The 23,530-nt window shown below is 43.3% G+C and overlaps 1 protein-coding gene across 3 annotated transcripts in view; it reads left to right on the top strand.

Annotated features, from left to right (window-relative positions):
• The first annotated feature begins 7,065 nt into the window (after positions 1 to 7,065).
• Positions 7,066 to 23,530, top strand: part of DVL3 (dishevelled segment polarity protein 3) — a 163,873-nt gene continuing 147,408 nt past the window's right edge. For 2 of the 3 annotated variants that reach the window (XM_068281300.1, XM_068281301.1), the window contains exon 1: positions 7,066 to 7,730. In XM_068281300.1, the coding sequence (XP_068137401.1) occupies positions 7,570 to 7,730 (161 nt within the window). In that variant the 5' untranslated portion in view covers positions 7,066 to 7,569. The remainder of the gene's footprint in view (positions 7,731 to 23,530) is intronic. The other variant, XM_068281302.1, reaches the window with a different exon arrangement.

A 23,530-nucleotide genomic window follows, 5' to 3' on the forward strand; every position in this document is an offset into this window, starting at 1 on the left:
CAGCACATAGGACCTACCCGGGTCTCTGCAAGTCCGAAAGTTATAAACAGGGTGGAGTCAGGCTACCTTTAATTTATACTAGATACCTGTCCTATAGGGGCTAGGGGGCGGGCCACTACCCATAGGTGCTGCCATGGACGCATCAGAAAAGGAAAATTACCAAAAGGTAAGTATACAATTTTCCGTTATATGGCAGTGATCTCACTGCAGCGATTGCCAGCTATTCGCAATTCTGCACAATTGCGGTTGAATGTTAAAGAAAAACACGTGAAAAAAAACCCCGCTAGCGATTTCACTAGTGTTTTGCTATTCTCAATGTGAATGGGCCCTTTGGCATTTATTTGACATTTTTTCGGCTGCCTTAAAGTTCTTTTTAAATTTGTATGTTTTTTTTCCAATAAAACAGACTAAGCTTTTCTGAAGGTGGTGCGGATCTTTCTCTTCAATGGGCCCTTTGGCAACATTTTTGATTTGAAAAACACTTTTTGATTCTCGATTGAGAATTGTGGCAAAATTGGCACAAAATGCTGGAAAAAATGGAGGGATCATTGAGGAGATGGAACGTGATTACGGAAAATTGTATACTCACCTATCGGTAATTTTCCTTTCCTGGTGTTTCCCCATGTCAGTATACTCTTGGGCAAAACCCCACCCCTTTGCCCTGACAGGACGTCCCAAAGTAATAAGAGAGCTACCCCCTGCCCCATACCGTCATTCTTAATAACATATCCGAGCCGACAGCATAGGGCGGGCCCGTATACTGACATGGGGAAACACCAGGAAAGGAAAATTACCGATAGGTGAGTATACAATTTTCCGTATTCCCTGGAGTTTCCCCCTGTCAGTACACTCTTGGGCAATAACTAGACACATACACAGGGAGGGATATGCTGAGTAACGTATTTACTTTTCAACCAGAAAGAAAACAATACATATAATCACTCTTTAAATTGCAGAGTTAATTACAGAACAAACTATCTTTTTTCCAAATTCTATGGAAGACAAGACTGATGGGTCAACACTGTAATGCTTGAGGAATGTGTGACCCGACGACCAGTTGGCCGCTTTACAGACAGTCGCAAGCGACACTTTTCCTAGGGTAGCCCACGAGGATGCTATGCTTCTCGTCGAGTGGGCGATGATGTCCTGCGGCAGCTCCAAGCCATTGGCTTGATATGCCTGCTGAATGAGAGACACTATCCAATTTGAAATTGTCCTTGTAGAGGCCATATGGCCTTTCCTATAGCCTGAGCAGATAACAAACAACCGGTCACTGTGTCTTATACTCTCGGTGGCTATTAAATATGACCTAATCATTGAAGGAACATCCAACGGATGTAGCTGAGATGAGTCGGTTTGTAAGCGAAAGCTAGGCAATGTCCACTCCTGATTTAAATGAAACAGAGAAGCCACTTTAGGTATAAAAGATTGTACTGGGTGCAGTACCACTCTATCCTCAAAGAAAGTTAAATTAGGCTCTTTACAGCTTAGTGCCTGCAACTCCGAGACTCTGCGACCAGATGTTATTGCTAGGAGAAAGACTGTTTTTAAAGTTATACTGACAAGATCTGCCTTCGAATTATCAAACTTTTCTGAAGTTGTTAAATATTCCAGTACCAGGGGGAGATCCCATTTAGGAAACTTTGGCTTAAGTGGAGGCTTAATTTTTATTACTGCTCTGAAGAACTACTTTATCAAGGGATCCGAAGACCATAGTGATCCCGAGATAGATGAAATTGCAGATACATGTCTCTTAAGTGAAGAATATGCTAACCCTTTCTCCAAACCGCGTTGCAAGAAGGATAACAGGTGGGTTACAGAAAATTTTTCTACTGAGAAATGGTGGCAAGCTGCAAACTCCGAAAAGACTTTCCATACTCTGTTGTATGATTCTACTGTCGTAGATTTCTTTGCCTTAAGCAACGTGTTAGTGACCTCCATGGAACAACCTAATGCCTCCAGCCTAGACCTCTCAAATTCCAGCCCATTAGCTTCAACATTTGGGGATTCTGATGAGTCATCGACCCCTGGACAAGAAGATGTGGAATTTGTGGTAGAGGAAGCGGATCCTGAACGCTCAGTTGTAACAGCAGCGGAAACCATGGCCTTCTGGGCCAAAACGGAATTATCGCTAGTACTTGCAAATTTGAACGACTCAGTTTCTGGAGAAATTTGAGTATTAGAGGAATTGGCGGGAAGGCATATGCCAACTTTAAGTCCCACTTCTGAATGAGTGCGTCTATCGCCTCTGCCCTGTGATCTGGGAATCTGGAATAGTATCTTGGAACCTTGTGATTGTTCCTCGAGGCGAAGAGATCTATCTCTGGGCATCCCCACTTCCTCACCAATCTCTGAAATGCCGATCTGTGGAGAGACCACTCGTTGTTGTCGAGCTTGTGCCTTGACAGGAAATCTGCCTGATCGTTCTGGGACCCCGGAAGATAGATTGCTGACAGATTCTGAAGGTTCTTCTCTGCTAGAAGCATTATTGGTCGAACTTCGCTCAACAGAGTTGCACTGTGTGTCCCCCCTTGCCTTTTCACATACGACACTGCTGACGTATTGTCCATTCTTAGGAGAACTGACTTCTCTTTCAGCAGCGGCAGGAAGTAGAGTAGAGCCTGGTATGCTGCTCTGAGTTCCAGGACATTGGATACAGTTCCTTCCATTGGGCAAATCCACTGGCCCTGAGCTAATCTGCCTCTGAACACTGCACCCCAACCTGTCATACTGGCGTCTGTTGTCAAAATCTCCCATTCTGGTTGCTGAATGGGACATGCTTTTCTGAGATTCTTCGCTACTAACCACCAGTTCAACGACCAAATCACCCTGGATGGCAAATTAATTTTCTGAACTAGATTCTCCGAATTCCATTGGCGAAGAAAGTTTAATTGAAATGGGCGTAGATGCCAATGCGCCCACCTCACCATTGGAATTGACGAAGTCATCCAACCTATAATCTTCATACAGACTCTGGCCGATAGAAACGATTTTTTCTTGATACCGCAAATCCTCCTCTGAATTGTCTGCAACTTCCGTTCTGGTAGGGAGACTGTATTGTTGACTGTATCCAGTATTGCACCCAGGAAGCACATCACTCTTGAAGGAGCCAGTACACTCTTTTGAAGATTGGTAATCCATCCAAACTTCTCCAATTCTACTAAAAGTATTGCTTGATGCTCTAGGAGTTGTTCTCTCGATGAGGCCAGGAGAAGGATGTCGTCGAGATAGTGAAGAACGCGCACTCCCCGAAGACGAACCAACGCGACAACCGACAAAAGAATCTTCGAAAAGGTTCTGGGCGAAGTCGCCAGCCCAAATGGGAGGCAAGTGAACTGAAGATGTAACTTGCCCACTGCAAAACGAAGAAAAATCTGAAAATCGTCGTGAACCGGCACATGAAAGTACGCATCTTTCAAATCTATCGAGGGCATCCAATCTCCTGGCCTCATCGACATCAGAATGGTCTGCAGACTTTCCATTTTGAACTTTGGTATGACAATAAAGCTGTTCAATTGTTTCAGGTCTAAAACCGGTCTTAGCTCCCCTGACTTCTTCCTGACTAGGAAAATTGGTGAGTAGAAACCTCGTGACTTCTGGCTCTGAGGAACTATCGATACTGCTCCTTGCTTCATCAACTTTGACACATAGTCCACTAAAAGTAGCAACTTTTCTTTTGTCTTTGGAATTTTTGTACGTATAAAACGTGTGTGTGGAGGGCCCTCCTTGAATGACCACTTGTGACCCTGCAGTACTGTGTTCAGGACCCACTTGTCCTGAATATTTCCCGCCCAGATTTTTCCAAACTTCCTTAGCCTGGCCCCAACAGGGATAACCTGGACGGGTTGACCTTCAAAAAGACTTATTAATATCAGAGGGAGCAGGAGTTACTCTAGATTTTCCTGTTCTCTGGAAACTTTGCGTATTCTTCCAGCCCCTCCTATACTCTCTGCCAGGTCTATAACTCTTTGCGTCATTAAACTTTGAGAACGGTTGCTTCTTTTGAGTAACAGGGAACCTCTGTCTCCTGAATTTTCTATCCTGGGGAAGGAGCCCTGATCTTCCCCCCGTGACTCTGGATATGGTATCGTCCATTTTGGGGCCGAATAGATTTTTTCCATCGAACGGAATCTTCGTCCACGTCTGCTTAGACGACGGATCCGCGGCCCATGGCTTAAGCCATAGCGCCCGCTTCGACATTACTGAGTAGAGCATCGACCTAGATGCTGATCTTATTATATCTATACTTGCTGTACCCACAAAGTCAGAAGTCAACTTCAAGTCATCTAGTGATGCAAGGACTTCTTCCAGATCCAGGCCTCTTCTTAACCTGCTCTGAATGTCTTCTATCCAGATTCTTGATGCTTTAGCCACTGAGGTGAGGGTAACTTCTACTTTGGCTGATTCCCCCGACGACAGATAGGCCCTTTTCAAATCCTGATCCATCTGCCTTTCCATCACATCCCGAAAAGACACTGAATCCTCTAGAGGGAGGGTAACATTTCTAACAATCTTCATTAGAGAGGCATCTACTACAGGAGTCGCCTGAAACATATCCTCATCCTCTGATGCCAACGGGTATAACTTTTGAAACCGATGTTTTAAAGATGGCTTCTTAACTGTCTTTTTCCATTCGTCACACACCATTTCTTTAATTTCCTCCATAAGCGGAAATGACAACTTAGCTTTAGACACATTTTTAAAATATCTTCTCCTCTTAACCTCAGTGGCCTCCTCATCCTGATTCCAGGAAAGTGTTTCCCTAATTTTAGAAATAAAGGCTGGTATTAACGAGAAGTCAAAGTCTAATTCACCCTCATCAGAGCTATCCGAACTTCCCCCGGAATCTTGAGAAGAAACATAGGAGGAACTCGGAACTTGAGCTTTTCTTTTCGTGGTCAGCTCTGAAACCGTATCCTTGACTACCTGCTTAATGAGGGAGGAGACTTCCCTGTCTTCCCTGGCTATGTCAAAATGGCATGCTTCACACACTTTTTTTCCAGGTAAGGATGATCTTCCACAAATCCAACACTGATTTGGCATAAGAACAGTCCCCACTGCTTTCTTACTAGCAGTATCTTGCTCCAACTTGTCTGAATCTTCACTAGAAGACTTCCTAGCTGCCTCTTGTATGTTAATTACGTGCCTTGCTTCAACATGAGACTCTCTAGGCTGGGAAGATGTGGAAGCTTGCAAAGATTTTGATGTTTCCCCTTGTCTATGAGAGGAAGGCCCTGACGATGAAGATGACTTCGTATGATGGTCGGATTTAGCATGTGATTTTTCTTCATCACTCCTCCGCCTAAGGAGATGATAAAGAAAAGGAAAATACTATATTAGTATCTACTATAGTATTTGTGCTCTTTTAGCTCTCATGATGAATGATCTTACCTATTTGAATCTTTTGAAGATGACTCTCCTCTATGCTTCCCCATAACGCAGCTGAGAACAAGAACAGGAGAAAAGGAGTCATAATTGATCCTTTTCCCTCATGTCCAGACAATAATAACATATAATCTAAATCTACACACTAGCAAACATCTGAAGCAATTACATTATCACCTGCAATAAACTGGGCACAAAAAAAGCATATGCAGTACATCCTAAGATAATGCACAATATCAGGAAAAAAAAACCTCTCAGAAATAGTGCTACACACAACCTGCAAGGAAACATCACAACAAGTGGGAGATTCATAATTACCGCTCTTGCTTCCTTGCCGCTCCTCTGACACACTGCTCACAGGATGCTGTCCAAACACAGACTGGGCTTATCCTTCCGGACACGGCCTAAATAAGGCAAACTCCGCCTTACGCTCCGACGAGCAATGCGCCCACAACAAAGATGGCCGCCATCCACTTCCGCCCAGCCATCCATAAGCCCCACAGAGCGTCGCGCGCGCGCGCCTAACGTCACTTCCGGAAATGAACCCGGAACGCCGCAAGACCGCTGCTCCGAGCATAGCACTGCTCCACAACGGACCAGAAACGCAGCTGCTGGGGAATTCGCCATACCTGTTGGTATGCAATGCGAACGCAGGAACATACCACAAGAGGCCCCGGAGAGACAACAAGAGGGGGCTCTGTGCCTTATTGGAGCCTTTAGCTACCAAAGACACAGACCTCGACAAGAGAGCACCAACTTGCCGGTCACCGCATCGCGAACAGCGGAGGTAAGATAAAAGTCCTAACGATACCACAAGAGGCCCCGGAGAGACAACAAGAGGGGGCTCTGTGCCTTATTGGAGCCTTTAGCTACCAAAGACACAGACCTCGACAAGAGAGCACCAACTTGCCGGTCACCGCATCGCGAACAGCGGAGGTAAGATAAAAGTCCTAACGTCCTGCAGGAGGCGAGGATTAAAAAAAAGAATGACGGTATGAGGCAGGGGGTAGCTCTCTTATTACTTTGGGACGTCCTGTCAGGGCAAAGGGGTGGGGTTTTGCCCAAGAGTATACTGACAGGGGGAAACTCCAGGGAAAGAATGTGACAGTGAAGCTCATCGGCTATAGGCGTACCAAGGGTAAGTGAACTGCCCTCCCCCCCTGCTGTGGCCCGCACGCTTTAATTGGGATTCAGAATCCAAACTCTGGAGCTCTGCGGAGGCTGAGATCATGCCTACTCACTTTCTCTTAGTAATTCCTGAAGTAGCTCACAAGCTAAAAAGTGTGGGCACTCCTAGATTGTAAATTCATAAGGGCAAGGCTCTATCAACATTTTGTGTCTGGGCATTTGCTATACACTTTCTTCATCATGTTACATTTTTCACTGTAATTACTATGTCTTCCAATCTGTATTATGTACCAATTGCTATATTTTGTGTATTGTCTGTATTCTTCAGGTTACGCATGTTTGTAACGTCTTCTGTACAGCGCCGTGGAATAAAAATAATAACAATGTAGCTGTATGTGGTTACTATATCTTCACGTTGCGCATCCACCACTAGTCGGAGCTGCTGTGACCGTATGTGGTGGGGGGTTACTAACAACGGAGGATATCCGTATGTGCAGGAGTCACATGATAAGAAGGGGCGTGTCATTGAAATGCTGCTCTCTGCTCTGGTCTTCTGGTCATGCTCAGACAGCAGCTGGGATTTATGTAGTTTGCGCATGCGCGGCGCTTAAGGAACGGGAACCGAGTGACAGAAACACACCGGGGAACTGGCCGGGAAGGCTGAGGGAAGGAATAACGCTGGGCTTGTGTGCATGTATTCGGGAGCTCGGAGTCGTCAGCGAGTACACAACGCTCCATAGCAGCGGGTCAGACAGTGTGGACGCTTTCGTTGTGGGACAAGGGCTGACAGGCCACACACTAAAGTGTTTATTAGTGTCTCCCCTCGCCCCTGCCTGTTTCCCCTCTCTCCGTACACACATACCGTATCACCGAAGGGCTCATCCCTTCCCCCTCCCCCGCCATTAAATCTCTGCTCCTCTGTTGTAGAGTGTATGTCACCCGGCCAGGCTGCCTCTTCTTTCTTCCATGGCCTGCCGTGAATGACAGCCCTTGGGGCTGGGCCCCTTCTCTTACCTGGAACAAGCCCTGTGCGACCCTTAGCCCAGCTTTGTCACCATGGGGGAGACTAAGGTCATCTACCACTTGGATGAGCAGGAGACGCCGTATCTGGTGAAGCTGCCCGTGCCCTCTGAGCGGGTGACGCTGGCAGATTTCAAAGGGGTGCTCAACAAACCCAATTACAAGTTCTTCTTCAAGTCTATGGACGATGATTTTGGGTGAGTGAAAGTGACACAAAGACAAAAGATCAGTGAAACCGTGCATGTATTAATGTAGCATTTCACTGAGGAAGTGTTAGTTGTTCTCAGTCTCACTGGTGGAAGTTTATCACAGATGTGTCTGTAGAATAAAGTCAAGAAGAGACTCCCTTTTCAAGCAGTGTTTTAACGTGGTATTTTTAAATGGATTTGGTAAATATATATATATATATATATATATATATATATATATATATATATATATATATATATATATATATATATATATATCATTGAACATATGGTTTGGATTCTTGATTGTACACAAGAGGCTTATAGCGATTATACTGAGGTATCTTTTGCCTCTGTAGTATGTATATTCTAATAGTGTAGTGTCTAATTCTTATGATATGCAGAATTCTGCGAGCTTTTGTAATTATACAATGTTAAAATTTACAATAAACTTTTTGAAACAGAAAATAGGTATTTGGAAGACAATCCAATGTTAAACCAGAGGGCTGCTATCTGTGATTTGTGCTCATGAGGTGTTAGACTGTACTAGAATTATTGGTTATTCTGAGTGGGGAGGAACGAGGAAGAATACATATTAAACATTTGTGTCCCATTCTTGGGATGTATAGCTTGGTATTTCTGATAATCTTCTATTGCTGTTGGTTTAATTTCATTTATTAGATCTAGTTGGAGTACTTTACTGGTTTTTAGCCAAAATACCTTCATGGTTGTTGACAACTTACTTTCCTACAGTTGAAATGTAAACAAATGTAATTTGTAGGTGCAAATTGTAATCTGGTTAGACTTTGAATTAATAACAGTAGCACTGTGTTGTTGACTAATTCTTAAGGGGGAAAAATGTCCAGACATTCTAAAGACATACTGGTATGTTTATTGTTCTGTAGGATCAGATAATGACAACATTGCAGTGATTTAAGTTCAGACTCATTTGTGTCACTAAGCTCACAAATATGTGATGGATTTTGTACAGTCGTCATATAAGCCATGATGATGTAATTTCTCAGATCTGGACAGAAGTTGAGTGAATTCTGCATCATCTGCTAGATGGGCTTGAGTACAATAGCAGTGTTCTCATCAAACACCCTTGAAGCTCTGCCCAGGCCTTTTGTCTGTCTGATGGCAAGTGAACAGGACTACAGAAGCCTGCGCTTGTGTGACAGGCACCCAGGAAGAGTTTGGAAAAGTAGCTCCTGCCAAATGTAAACAGACTGAAAGGCTGCTGTTGCAGCCTGTGCTATTTATATTGCAGTTGAGAAAGAGGCATACTGCTTTATTAATTATTGCAACTTTAAGAAATGGCTTTTTCTGTCTTATTTTTGCTAAGAATAGTTTTTTTCATCAGTGCTGTGCTTACACTAAGAATTGGCTGTTAATATCGATTTGTTTGCCAAGAAAATACAAAATCATTGGGGAGGATCTGGAATGGAAAAAATACTGACAATTGCAGAGAGGTCTAGTACAGCACAAGTTTTGTATTACACATGGATGCTCTTTGGATCATGTTTCCCACATTCTTTTATGTTTTGCTGTGTGAGAGTATGATTTTCTTGTGTCTGTCCCACCCCCCACTTTATTTCCAGGTACAAGATTAAGTTTCCTGCAACATGCCTTCCATGATTCAGATTTGTAAAGTTCAAAACAAGATATTAAGTCCTTTACTGTCCTTTATTAGTCCTTTTCCAGTTGTTTGTCTTTTTTGTACACTATTAGCATTGCCATATTATTCATTGGCTGAGAAAATGCACATGGATGATATTTACATTCGTTATAAACACAAAGGCTGGGGCCCATCACAAATTGCAATTGAAATCACTTAAGCGGTTTATAAGCTATTTTTGCAGCATTTTGTGGCAATTGGTTTTGGGTAGTAAAAGCTCTGCAAAATGTCTTTGTAACGCAAAAAAATTATTTTGCAGCTATCCTATACTTTGTATTGAAGTACAAATGTTCCAGAAATGCTGCTGTCACAGCAATTATGATGTCAGGAAATTGGTACCATGAGATCACCTCCACTGACCATCTTTGACCAAGCGCTTTTGGAATTGCTGGCAATTACAAAACTGCTGAAAGTTCTCTAGTAGGGTTCAGGCCTTAGACCAGTTAGAATACTTCTGCACTCAGTGTTCTGTTTATCATACGTTTTGTTTCTGTTTATCATATAGAGCATTTCTTTCAAATGCAGTATACTTATTTTGCAGTCTGAGAACTGGATATCAAAAGTGATGTGATTGTATTTTTAGCATTTACAGTTAAAAACATCTCTAAGCTGTAGATATGTTTTACATTAAGACAATTCTAAAGCCTGATAGGGTATACACATCCAATTTTGATTGGCCAGTGACTGACTAATTTTGCCACTTCCATGTAGTATGAGGGCCAACAGATTTTGAATATTAGATTGTGTAGGTAAGCCCTCAAACTACATGGCAGTGGAAACATTGCCCAATGATTGGCCAGTGAAAACTGATGCATGTACCAGGCTTTAGCGAGTAAGATTAAAACCTGAATCAGAACTTCTTGCATAGTTTAAACACAAACCATATGGACAAAACATTACAACTCCCCTCCCCATAGAGTTTTTTTTTTTCTTGGTTACTGGTCCTCCTTTTCATTGTTTAGGAGCCTTTCCCTACTTGTATGCTTCTGTTTGCCCACTGGACATCGTTGATGCTGTAACCTCCTTGTCTCTGGAGAGGAGATGATGAAGCAGAGCCCCTGCCCTGTTAAATAAGAAGAGTAGATGGCGATAAAGAATGTTCATATAAAGCTGTCAAGACACGTTCCATCAGATTACAGTTTGGGGCAAGTTTTGTACGGATGTGTCACTAGCCTAGAGGCCAGCGACATATCTGTAGTTACGATGGGATGGGGGAGCAGAGAAACTCATAACCCTGCAGCTTTCAGGGTGCAGGTTGGACAGGAGAACTATACGCTTAGGAGGCTGGTCGGATCATGTAGCTAAAGATCCAGCATGCCGGGATGGTGTGTATGTGGCTCCTGTATACATGCTAATTTTTTGGGAACATTTTTTTAAAGGCCACTTCGATTGAGTTTAATCCAGTGTGGGTCCTTGTCTTATGTGCTTATCTCTATCCTCAGATGAGATTCTTTCAGGAGTCAAATGGTGTGGAATGACCTGCCTGTTAATAGAACAGGTGCCGCTTCTCCTGCCACTTTCATCCCTCCATGTCACCCTTTCAGTTTGGCAGAGCAGTGCAGTGAAGCAGTGTAATATTTACAGTGTAGCCCATAATTATACATACCCCTGGCAAATTTTGACTTGGTTACTTTTACTCAACCAGCAAGTCATTTTTTGACAGGAAATTATATAGATGTCTCCCAAAAGATAAGACTATGAGACTAAAAGAGGCATAATTGTGGGGGAAAACAATTCTTAGCTTTTATTTACATTTGAACAAAACGTGTCCAGTCCAAAATTATTCATACCCTTAACAAACTGTTACAGTCTGTGGATAAATCCAAAGTTCTATAACATTCCAAATAGTCCAAATTGTTCTAAAACATCCTAATTACCCTGATTAGTTGGGGACAGTGGGTTTAATCAATGGCTAAGACAAATGAGCTCAGTGAGGACCCGCGGCTGTGCATTGTGGCTGCTCACAAGTCAGGAAAGGGCTGCAAGGCCACTTCTAAATGTTTTCAAGTTCCAGTGGCTACAGTGCAAAGTATTATTTAAAAATACAAGATGTTCTGCACTGTGGAAAATCTCAGAAGACTTGGTCAGAAGCCAAAAGTGACACCTGTGCTGGCCAGGAGGTTAGTGAGAGAGGTAAAAAATAATCCAAATATCACCACCAAGGTCATCCTGGGGAATCTGGGCTCTGCTGGTGACAATGTCTCAAGGAAGACAATCCAATCGACACTGCACACTTCTGGGTTCCATGGATGCAAACCAAGGAGGACACCACTTCTCCAGATAAGGCACACAAAAGCTTGCTTGGCCTTTGCAAATGCTCATCTGGACAAAGAAGACAACTTCTGGTCCCCTGTGTTATGGTCAGATAAAACAAAAATTGAATTCTTTGGTCACAATGATGTTTCCTTCATTTGGCGTAAAAAAGGAGAAGCCTTCAACCAAAGAACACCATCACCACTGTCAAACTTGGTGGGAACCTAATTCTTTGGAGGTGTTTTTCAGCCAATGGACCAGGAAACTTAATCAAAGTAAATGGCACATTGAAAAAAGAGCAATACATGAGGATTCTCAAGGACAACATCAGGCAGTCTGCAGAGAAACTTGGCCTTTGGCACCAGTAGACATTTCAGCATGACAATGACCCAAAACACACAGCAAAAGTGGTGAAGAAATGGTTAGCAGACAACAACATTAACGTTTTGAAGTAGCTCAGCCAGAGTCCTGACTTGAATCCAATTGAGAATCTGTGGAGGGAGCTAAAGATCAGGGTGATGACAAGAAGACCCTCCAACCTGAAAAGATTTGAAGCTCTTTGCTAAATGGCAAAAATACCAGTGGAGACATGCAAAAAGCTGGTCTGCAATTATAGGAAGCGTTTGCTATAATAGCTAAAAAAGGCTTTTCTATTGATTATTGAGAAGGGTATGCATCATTTTGGACTGGACATTTTTTGCTCAAATGTAAATAAAAGCTGGGAAATTGTTTTTTTTTTTACCCACAATAATGCCTCTTGTACAACGCCGTATCTTTTGGGAGACACCTATGCCATTTCATGTCTGACATGAATGACTTGCTGGTTGAATAAAAGTAACTTTAAGTCACAATTTGCTAGGGGTATAAATAATTATAGGCAGCACTGTACCTGTTCCTATGTTAGGTTTGGTCTCCTCTACTAATCATTGGAGCTACGCCCTATACTGCATACCGATCTATGTCACGTGACATGCAGGAACACTTGGGAGCTAAGAGTGGTTATGCAATATAATAGGAGTAATAGAATAGGTAAATGTTACAATAGTCTGCTGCACTACTATTCCAATTGGGGAAAAGTGCCTGGTGGATGGGGTGTCACGTGCTGGGAAAGAGAGGGAGGTTGTACTGGTCTCACTGGAGTGGGGTTTCTTACTGGCCACACTTTTTCTTTAGGGTAGAGCGTTTATACTGCCTGCACCTGTTACTAAGGTAGTGTAAGGATGAAGCACCATGGTTTGTAGTCATGTCCCTGCTGCCTGTTTACTAAAATAATGGCTTGGCTGTTAAGAGGAGTGGACATTAAAGAGGAACTCCAGTGAAAATAATATAGTAAAAAAAGTGCTTAATTTTTTACCATAATTATGTATAATCCTAAAACTCTTTATAGAGGAGGAACAGGTGCAGCTGGAGGAGCTCTCAGAGGAGGTTGAAAAAAGTGTTGGACAACTGGATAAATATAAAGATGACCCAGCATTTGAGAAACTTAATAACAATTTAAAAACTCATATAGAAAAAGCCCAATTTACAATCAAAAAGATGAAGCAATCAAAATTTCAGAAAGATATTGCAGAATGGGATCTCAAAACAGCCTTTGATCCATCTCTCAGACCCAAACGAGGTAGATCTAAGTCAAGAAGGAGGGGGAAGTGGCAGTCGTCCAAGACGACCTGCCCCACCCCCAAAAGACAAAAAGGAAGATAGGAACGGCAAGGCTATACAAAGTAGTGATGAAGATAGTGACAAACAAGTGACTTTTTTAGATCAGGGCGAAACAGAGGACGAGGACGAGCAAAGCGACGACCAGGACAAAGACAAAGGTATGACAAAGGGAATAAGGGGGACCAATCGAAGGGAGGGAGAAGCAAGGGGAACAACAGGGAGGGATCTGCCGAGGAGGGGGCGGAGTCAGAACAAATAGAACAAGGACAACCAGGTGTCAATGTGGTCAACCTGTCCAACTTCCCATTAGAGCCTCGACATATATCGCTCCTCTCGAAAGGACTTACATTTGCCCCTGTTCAGAGAGGAGATGAATACATCATCTATAAAGATATTCTCCTATTTTTGAGGAGAGTCCACTTGAAATTAATGTTTAAAGATAAAAATCAATTAAGGGAAAATGTGGATGATGAAGTTCAATATGAATGTTTAAACCTAGAAGAACGGGAAGCCTTAGTGGCACTACAGAGTCTGTGGGATGAGGGGCACATAGATGAAGAGGTGGATGATACAGCCATATCAGTGAGTGATGGTATACCTCGGACTAAATTAAAGAAAAAATCCAAGTTCATGCCTTCCCTCAATTCAAATAAATATCTTTCAGTGTTTTTGGAAACCTTGAGTAATGACTTAAGAACTATGGATTTAAACCCTAAAGTCAAACAAAATCTAACTAAAGAAGAAAAATTAGCTCTGCAAGAGCTGAAAGATGCAAAGGGGTTTGTTATAAAGCCAAGTGACAAGGGGGGAAATGTGGTCCTGTGGGGTGAAGATGATTATCTAATAGAAATGCATCGACATTTAGATGATAGGTCGATATACCAACGCCTCGAACGGGACCCATTTCCTCCCTTGGTAGACAAAATCAATGATAAAATGGAGGGGGCCTTCAGAGAAGGCTTGTTATCCAAGGCAGAACTTGAGTTTTTGAAAATTGAGGAATATATTAGACCCACTCTCTATCTGATCCCTAAACTCCACAAAAATAAAGAAAGGCCTCCTGGCCGACCGATCCTGTCAGGAAATGGAGGTCCGACAGAGAGTATTGGACAGTTTGTCGATCAAAAGCTAAAGATGCTAGTACGGGGTCTCCCGTCATATGTTCAAGACACCAGGGATGTATTGAGAGTCATCTCTGACTTGTCTGCACCCCCGGGGGCCCTCCTGGTGGGGATAGACGTAGAGTCCTTGTACACGTTGATTCCCCATCAGGTGGGCCTCGAGGCGGTGGCCTTTTTCCTTGATGAAGCATACCCTGCCCAAATTGACCACAACCCGTTCCTAATGGACGTGCTGCGCCTGGTTCTGACGGAAAATTATTTCCTCTTTGGAGGGGAGTTCTATTGCCAGGTGGCCGGAACATCAATGGGAGCGGCGTGTGCGCCGGCGTACGCATGTCTTCACTTAGGACTTTGGGAGAGGAAGGATGTATATGTACTTGAGGCATTCCAGCGCCACGTCGCTCTCTGGATTAGATTTATTGATGATGTGCTGGTGGTTTGGAATGGTAGCAAAAATGAATTAGATGAGTTTATACAAAAATTGAATAATAATGATAAAAATATCCGGCTAACATATATATGCGATGAACATGAGATCCCATTCCTGGACCTTAAAATTGCGGTCAGGGGTGGAGCTCTTTGTAGTTCTACTTATAGGAAACCTACAGCTGGAAATACTATACTCCACGCCACCAGCCATCACCCCAGCCACCTGGTACGGAACATCCCCTATGGACAGTTCCTCCGTCTAAGGAGGAACTGCTCATCCGAGGATGAGTTTCTGAAGGAATCACGTGAATTATACTCACGTCTTAGGGACCGTGGCTACCCACATAGGGTGCTTAGAAGATGTCTGAAAAGGGCAAGAGACCGTGACCGGGGAACCCTCCTCGCACCTGGAAAGAGAGATGGATCAAATGACCTAAAAAAAGAGAGAATAATAACTCAATACGGCTCACACTGGAATTCTCTGAGAGCCGTGTTGACAAAAGCTTGGCCTATATTGATGGCATCATCTGAAATAGCGGAAATCGTGGGATCTGTCCCCATGTTAACAGCTAGGCAGGCAAGAAATTTAAAGGATCAACTTGTAACCTCTGAATTTAAAAATAAAAAACAGATCGAGGAGAGAAGAACCTGGTTAGGATCTGTCCCCCCGCCAAAAGGCATGCATAGGTGTGGGCGATGTAAGGTATGTCCCTTTGTACATAGGACAAATTCATTTTGGGATACTGAACATAAAAGGGAATATAAAATTGAGTCGTTCATGAACTGCGAGACCACGGGGGTGGTGTACATGGTGACCTGCCCCTGTGGCCTACACTATATTGGGATGACCACCAGAATGTTCAAAACAAGAATTTTAGAACACATGTCGAATGTAAAGAATAAAAACAAAGAGAACAATGGTCCCTTGAGAGAACATTATCAGCAATACCATGGGGGAAATTTTAAAGGGAGTTTGGTTAAAGTATTGACATCAATAACCAAAGGAACAAGAAAAATAAGTGTAGAGAGAGAACTTCTCCGCAGAGAAACCATGTGGATATATAAAATAGATACATTAACCCCCAATGGTCTTAACTCTGAGATTAACTTCTCAGTATACTTGAATCCGTATTAGGGTGACTTACTGTGCGGTATCCAATCCCACTCCTCATGTTGAACCATGCACAACCTAATCTGACAGGCATGCAGCCCTGTCCCTGAATGTTTTGGACTAGTATTAATGTTTAGTGCTGTGTGTAGTACTGCACATGTATAATGAATAAAACAAAGGTTCTGTGGCGATACCTGTACCTTAATTAATATATTGGTGATAACGTAGGAGATGGAAGGAAAAAATCGATAATAGACCATTGAAAATTAAAGCTGGGGGAGAGGTGTGAGTGGTATGATATGCATGAGTATTGTGCTGAATGAAAGTTCACTTACTTTACTATTGCTGCCTGTCCCTGTGCTGAGAGCAGAAGAACTAAGAATTCTAAGAAATAAAAAGTAAAAGCGCTAAAAACTCCAAGATGGAAAAAGCACCTCTTCGTTTATTTGCTTCCTTTGTTCTTTCTCTCCCCTGTTCTCTCCTGCAAAAGATGAAACTATATAGTCATGCAAAAATCTGGAATGAGCTATATAATAATACGTATGAAGGTATGGGCAAAGCCTGCCAACAACAAAGATGGCGCCTTCAGGCATGTCAGGTGATCGCTGCCCGAGTACAAATGCTCTGATCATCCCCTTCTTTCACAAGCCACACCCTGATGAAGCCCATTGGGCGAAACATGTAGGTGGGAGGAGCTACAGGAGGCCGGCCTTGCCCACTGCTATGAGCCCACGCCGCTCTGAGAGCGTTCCCTGCCGCCATCACTGCTGGTGCTGCATGAATGCGCTAAGCCAGCGCGATCAGCACGGACGATACACCATCCCCAATTGGTGAGAAGCTAAAGCGGGCATGTAAGCTGAAGAAACGGCTACCACAGATCCACTGGGATATGTAAGATACAGGGGAAGTCCTCCCCCTCTCCCCTCTCGTTTTGAACAAAACAGAAAGTGCTTTGACACGCTGCCTTATTATGCTGCTGCAACTAACATTACTGCTATAACCTGCCTTTGTCTATCCTCATTCTTGCATTGCTGAAAGCTGCTATCTGATCTATTGCTATGCAGTGGACACTTGAACTTTCAAGCATCTCTATTGTGGCTGATATGTGGAGGTGATAATTTCATCTATATAAATGGCAACCAGCAGGGGCGTAGCAATAGGGGGTGCAGAGGTAGCGACCGCATCGGGGCCCTTGGGCCAGAGGGGCCCCAAAGGGCCCTCCCTCAACTGCAGTATTAGCTCTCTATTGGTCCTGTGCTCATAATAATAACTTCTATAGATACTTTGAATAGTGGTAATCATTAACAAACTGCTCCCCATTCCCCTCTTGCACTTCTGACACTGTAGTTGCCATTGGCAGGTTTTGGTGTGCCGTATCAATTGTTATGTAAAGAGTGCTATAGGCCCCAATGTAAAACTTGCATCGGGGCCCACAGCTCCTTAGCTACGCCACTGGAACCAGAGTTAGAACTTGAAGCTTGCACTGCTAACTCTTTATCTGGACTGGCCAGTCACTCACTTTCTCATGCTATTATAAATCAAGGAAAGCTTAGGACTCTTATTTAGGAGGAATCCCCCCTTTGGTTTGCTTACCCAGAGCTCTGTGGTTCACAATATATACATGCAATTGCTTCTCTTCCAGCAGTATGATGTAGATGGATGAATGTGGAGCGTGCGTGGGATGCAGGGGCTGCCAGGGTATTCCAGTCTCCAAGTGTTTTTAGTGTTTTTATTGGAATCTTTTGATATGGTATGTCATTGCTGCTAATTTTCTATTAATAAAGTTTTGTATGCGACAAAGTGAGGCCTGGGTTAAACTTTTTCTGGTGGAGGTTTTGCAGATAGAGCGTTTATACTGCCTGCACCTGTTACTAAGGTAGTGTAAGGATGAAGCACCATGGTTTGTAGTCATGTCCCTTCTGCCTGTTTACTAAAATAATGGCTTGGCTGTTAAGAGGAGTGGACATTAAAGAGGAACTCCAGTGAAAATAATATAGTAAAAAAAGTGCTTAATTTTTTACCATAATTATGTATAAATGATTTAGTCAGTGTTTGCTCATTGTAAAATCTTTCCTCTCCCCGATTCACATTCTGACATGTATTACATGGTGACATTTTTACTGTGGGCAGGTTATGTAGCTGCTCCTAGCTGTTTTGGCTGTTAGAGACAGCTGTAAACAGCTAATTCCTGTCTGTGAACATTGTTACATTGTGGCAGTTTGCCCAGAGTACCGCGGTACTCAGAGCTTCTTGTGAGAGGGGTTTCAGCACAAAATCAGTCATACAGCGCCCCCTGATGGTCTGTTTGTGAAAATCATTATATTTCTCATGTAAAAGGGGGTATCAGCTACTGATTGAGATAAAGTTCAATTCTAGGTTGGAGTTTCTCTGTAAGGATAGCCAACTTTGTTCTGGAGGGAGCTGCTTAGAGTATCAGAGTGGGCCTGAGTTAAAGGTAACCTGAAGTGAGAGGGATATGGAGTCTGCCATATTTATCTCCTTTTAAACCATGCAGATTGCCTGGCTGTCCTGCGGATCCTGATCCTATGACTAATACGTTTAGCCATAGACCCTGAACAAGAAGGCAGAGCTGGTGCTCTGACTGAAGTGTGACTGGATTGGCCACATGCTTGTTTTCAGGTTTGTGATTCAGACACTATTGCAGCCAAATAGATCAGCAGGACAGCCAGGCAACTGGTATTTAACAGAAAATAAATATGGCAGCCTCCATATTACTCTTGTTTCAGGTGTCGTTTAAGGCTGATAGGAGAGGGAGCTGCTGTGAGCATCCTGATTTCACCCTGGGCGGATCCGCCGGCCACATCCACTTTAAAATCCGCATGGCTAATGTATCTCTATGGGCTGGTGCACACCGGCGGTTTGAGGTTTTTAGCAAGCCGCAAACGTGCCTCTTGCTGCACGTTTGCGGTTTGCTTAAATCCTCAAACCTCCGGTGTGCACCAGCCCATAGAGATACATTAGCCACGTGGATGCGGCCGGCGGATCACATACAAAATCCGCTCGGTGTGCACCCGGCAAATATCGGCTCTCTGCTCCCAAAACCACTAGCGTTTTGACGATCTATCGGTTTTGGTGTGCACTGGGCCTAAGGGCTGGTGCACACCAGAAGAGCTTTTCTGAGCGCTTTGTGATTTTTTTTTTTTCTTAAAAGCTCCCGCTAATGTTATCCTATGTGTGTGTTCACACTGGAGCGATGTGATTTTGTAAAAATCCCCCATAGCATTGCAGTAGTAAGAGCTTTTAAAATCTTTAGTGTTTAAAACTTGTAGTGTGCACCAGCCCTAGGATTGCTACTGGTTATCAAGTGTGCTGCTTAGGACTAGTAGATAGTAGTAGTTGAGACTTGTAGCTACTAATATATATAAATATATCTATCTCTCTCTCTCTCTATCTCTCTCTCTATCTATCTATCTATCTATCTATCTATCTATCTATCTATCTATCTATCTATCTATCTATATCTATCTCTCGACCCCCCCCCCAACTTTTACTCCAGAAACCAGAAAAAGATTGACCCGCATATAAGCCGGGGGTAGGCAATGCCGTGGCTTCTGACAAAACTGGTTTGGTTGTTGCATTTCATATGGGGTGGTTATTGTAACTATGCACCTTGTGTCTGCACACTGCGCGCAGAATTCCATCCACACCACACTATCTTAACAGAAACACCATCACCTGAAGAGTATTAGCCCAATATAATACATAAATAGTTAACACCTGCAGAGAGAAGCAGAAAAAGGTAACCCCAATATATGTACAGTATGTACAAAGTGCAATAGGGCAGGCAGATTCCCTTTAAGAATCAGAGCCAAGTAATGCATGCTATTGTGGTAGATGGCAAGCATGAAGTATCGATCCAAGGAAGGAATTACAAAGTTGTAAGGTGCAAAAGGAAGAGCGCTTACCAACAGGATGGGGGGAGAACAGCGTCACCCAGACCACCGAGGACCTTCGCGATTACGGAAATTTTCCTGTGGAGGGGATAAGAGAGCGCAGCGGTGAAGACTTGCGGGGGCTGTACAGTGACTGGCACACAGTGGAGCTACCTGCACTGTGGGTGGCCGAAGGAGAACGCAACAGCTAATCTGCAGGCAGATGCCCGGGTTACTGTATGGCAGGAGGGTTCGTCTGGGGGAGAGCAAAACTAGATGGATGGCTGGCCACAATCATAGCAGGAGGCGGAGCGCTCCCCCGTACACATAATCTCACGTTTTGGTTGGCCAGAATCATAGAAGAGCGCTCCTCCGTGCACACAATCTGCTCTTCCTGCACATGATCTCGCACGTCAGGAAGTGCAAGATCATGTGTAGGGAGCGCAGATTGTGTGCACGGAGGAGCGTTCCTTTTTGATTCTGGCCAGCCAAACGTGAGATTATGCGTACAGGGGAGCGCTTCAGTTATGATTGTGGCCAGCCATCCATCCATCCAGCTCTGCTCTCCCGCGGACCAGCGGACCTCTGATTGCTCCTGCAGCATTCTCCCCCGGGCATCTAATCCCTCCTGCCATATGGTAATCTGGGCTTTCGCTTGCAGATTAGCTGTGCAGAAAAATTCGGCCTATATGCGAGTATATATGGTAATCGGCTGTGCTGAAGAGAACATGAATTGTAGAGACTCGTACATTTGCTACTGGGGCTTTTGAGATTTGTATATAATTTGCTGTATGGCTGAGATTTTTAGTTCATATGTTGTTGGAATCAGTGGTGACAAGTGGGTTGAACCATTATCTAGCCAGGTTGGTGTGTAATGCATACCCAGTGAAAAATCCCATCTGTCAGTTTTAGCTATGTCTGCTGCTGTATGTTCTCCCTCTCTTGGTCCTGATGCCCCTGAATCATCTCAGGAGCTGATGGAGGAGAATCGGGAACCTAAAAAAACATTAACTGGGCAGGCAAGTATATGTGAAGGATATACAGTAAATGGCTGGGCACTGCTCCTAAACCTACATTTATTGTAAGAAATAGATATCCATAAAATAGCGACATGTAAGAACATAAAGGTTTTCACCGTATGTGCGCAGAGGAAGACAGACCAGGCAAAGTTGCTTCTCCAGAGGCACATAAGTCTTCAAATATGATTGTGACATTTATATAACATGTGAGCACACTCCGTGTGTACTACACTACTGTATTGAAGAGGATTATTTAACTTCTCTCTTGCTGCCTATGTATAGTGGTCAGCTTTAAAACCAGTGTGCATGTTGCATTTTCCCCTGTCATTAATGGGAAGCAAATTATGACGTCTCCTTCCCATCAGTGCTCTTTGTGCATACGTTGCAGGAATTGATTTGTTTTCTGAAACTATGCTGCATATACAGTCCAATCTTGCATAAGGCCTCATTTACAGTGGGACATTGCAGAGCTGCTTTATAAACTCTTATAACGCAGCTTACCGCACTGCAATAATCCCATAGGACATTCACAGTGGTTGGTGTCACATTGTAACGTTTAGCGTTATGGTAACGCACGGCTGCAGTGCGTCACCTCTAAACGCACTCATTACCAGGTACAGGAAAGCCTACTTTTCATTGCCTGTATGCCTTACAGTACCTAATGTATGCGACCGTAACGCAGCGTTAATCTGCGTTACCACCTTTTGTTGCGGTGTAATGCTGCCTTGTGGCAGAGATGAAAAGCAGATCTGAGATGAAAAACTAACTATAACAAGTAGCTTGTCTATACAGGATCTTCTCAAAAAATTAGCATATTGTAATAAACTTCATTATTTTCTGTAATGTACTGATAAACATTAGACTTTCATACATTTTAGATTCAAATACACACAACTGAAGTAGTTCAAGCCTTTTATTGTTTTAATATTGATGATTTTGGCATACAGCTCATGAAAACCCAAATTTCATATCTCAAAAAATTAGCATATTTCATCCGACCAATAAAAGAATAGTGTTTTTAAAACAAAAAAAGTCAACCTTCAAATAGTTATGTTCAGTTATGCACTCAATACTTGGTTGGGAATCCTTTTGCAGAAATGACTGCTTCAATGCGGCGTGGCATGGAGGCAATCAGCCTGTGGCACTGTTCAGGTGTTATGGAGGCCCAGGATGCTTCGATAGTGGCCTTAAGCTCATCCAGAGTGTTGGGTCTTGCGTCTCTTAACTTTCTCTAATCAATATCCCATAGATTCTCTATGGGGTTCAGGTCAGGAGAGTTGGCAGACCAATTGAGCACAGTAATACCATGGTCAGTAAACCATTTACCAGTGGTTTTGGCACTATGCGCAGGTGCCAGGTTGTGCTGAAAAATGAAATCTTCATCTCCATAAAGCTTTTCAGCAGATGGAAGCATGAAGTGCTCCAAAATCTCCTGATAGCTAGCTGTATTGACCCTACCCTTGATAAAACACAGTGGACCAACACCAGCAGCTGACATGGCACCCCAGACCATCACTGACTGTGGGTACTTGACACTGGACTTCAGGCATTTTGGCATTTCCCTCTCCCAAGTCTTCCTCCAGACTCTGGCACCTTGATTTCCGAATGACATGTAAAAGTTGCTTTCATCCGAGAAAAGTACTTTGGACCACTGAGCAACAGTCCAGTGCTGCTTCTCTGTAGCCCAGGTCAGGCGCTTCTGCCGCTGTTTGTGGTTCAAAAGTGGGTTCATGCTTCCATCTGCTGAAAAGCTTTATGGAGATGAAGATTTCATTTTTCAGCACAACCTGGCACCTGCTCACAGTGCCAAAACCACTGGAAAATGGTTTACTGACCATGGTATTACTGTGCTCAATTGGCCTGCCAACTCTCCTGACCTGAACCCCATAGAGAATCTGTGGGATATTGTGAAGAGGAAGTTGAGAGACGCAAGACCCAACACTCTGGATGAGCTTAAGGCCGCTATCTAAGCATCCTGGGCCTCCATAACACCTGAGCAGTGCCACAGGCTGATTGCCTCCATGCCACGCCGCATTGAAGCAGTCATTTCTGTAAAAGGATTCCCGATCAAGTATTGAGTGCATAACTGAACATAATTATTTGAAGGTTGACTTTTTGTTTTAAAAACACTTTTCTTTTATTGGTTGAATGAAATATGCTAATTTTTTGAGATAGGAAATTTGGGTTTTCATGAGCTGTATGCCAAAATCATCAATATTAAAACAATAAAAGGCTTGAATTACTTCAGTTGTGTGTATTTGAATCTAAAATATATGAAAGTCTCATGTTTATCAGTACATTACAGAAAATAATGAACTTTATCACAATATGCTAATTTTTTGAGAAGATCCTGTATATCTGATCTAAAGTTTACATCGTTTTCACAGTGAAAACTTCACTCTCCTCTCCTCCTCTCTGCCTCTGAAATATCTGGCTAGTAACCTCCTCCTACTTCTGCCCAGACTGAGCTTCCATAAGCCCTTGCTACATGAGTCGGAGAGTGCCAAGGCACTGGAGAAGCTGTGGGCGAGGCTTGCTTTGTTTATAGGGAATTAGAGTATTAAAACAAAACAAAAAAAAGTATTTGGCTTGAGGAATGCCGTGTAAACTATATGGAAGGAACACAATTATGCAATGAGTAAAAGT

Source organism: Hyperolius riggenbachi, chromosome 4 (genome assembly GCF_040937935.1).
Source record: "Hyperolius riggenbachi isolate aHypRig1 chromosome 4, aHypRig1.pri, whole genome shotgun sequence".
Classification (NCBI taxonomy): Eukaryota; Metazoa; Chordata; class Amphibia; order Anura; family Hyperoliidae; genus Hyperolius; species Hyperolius riggenbachi.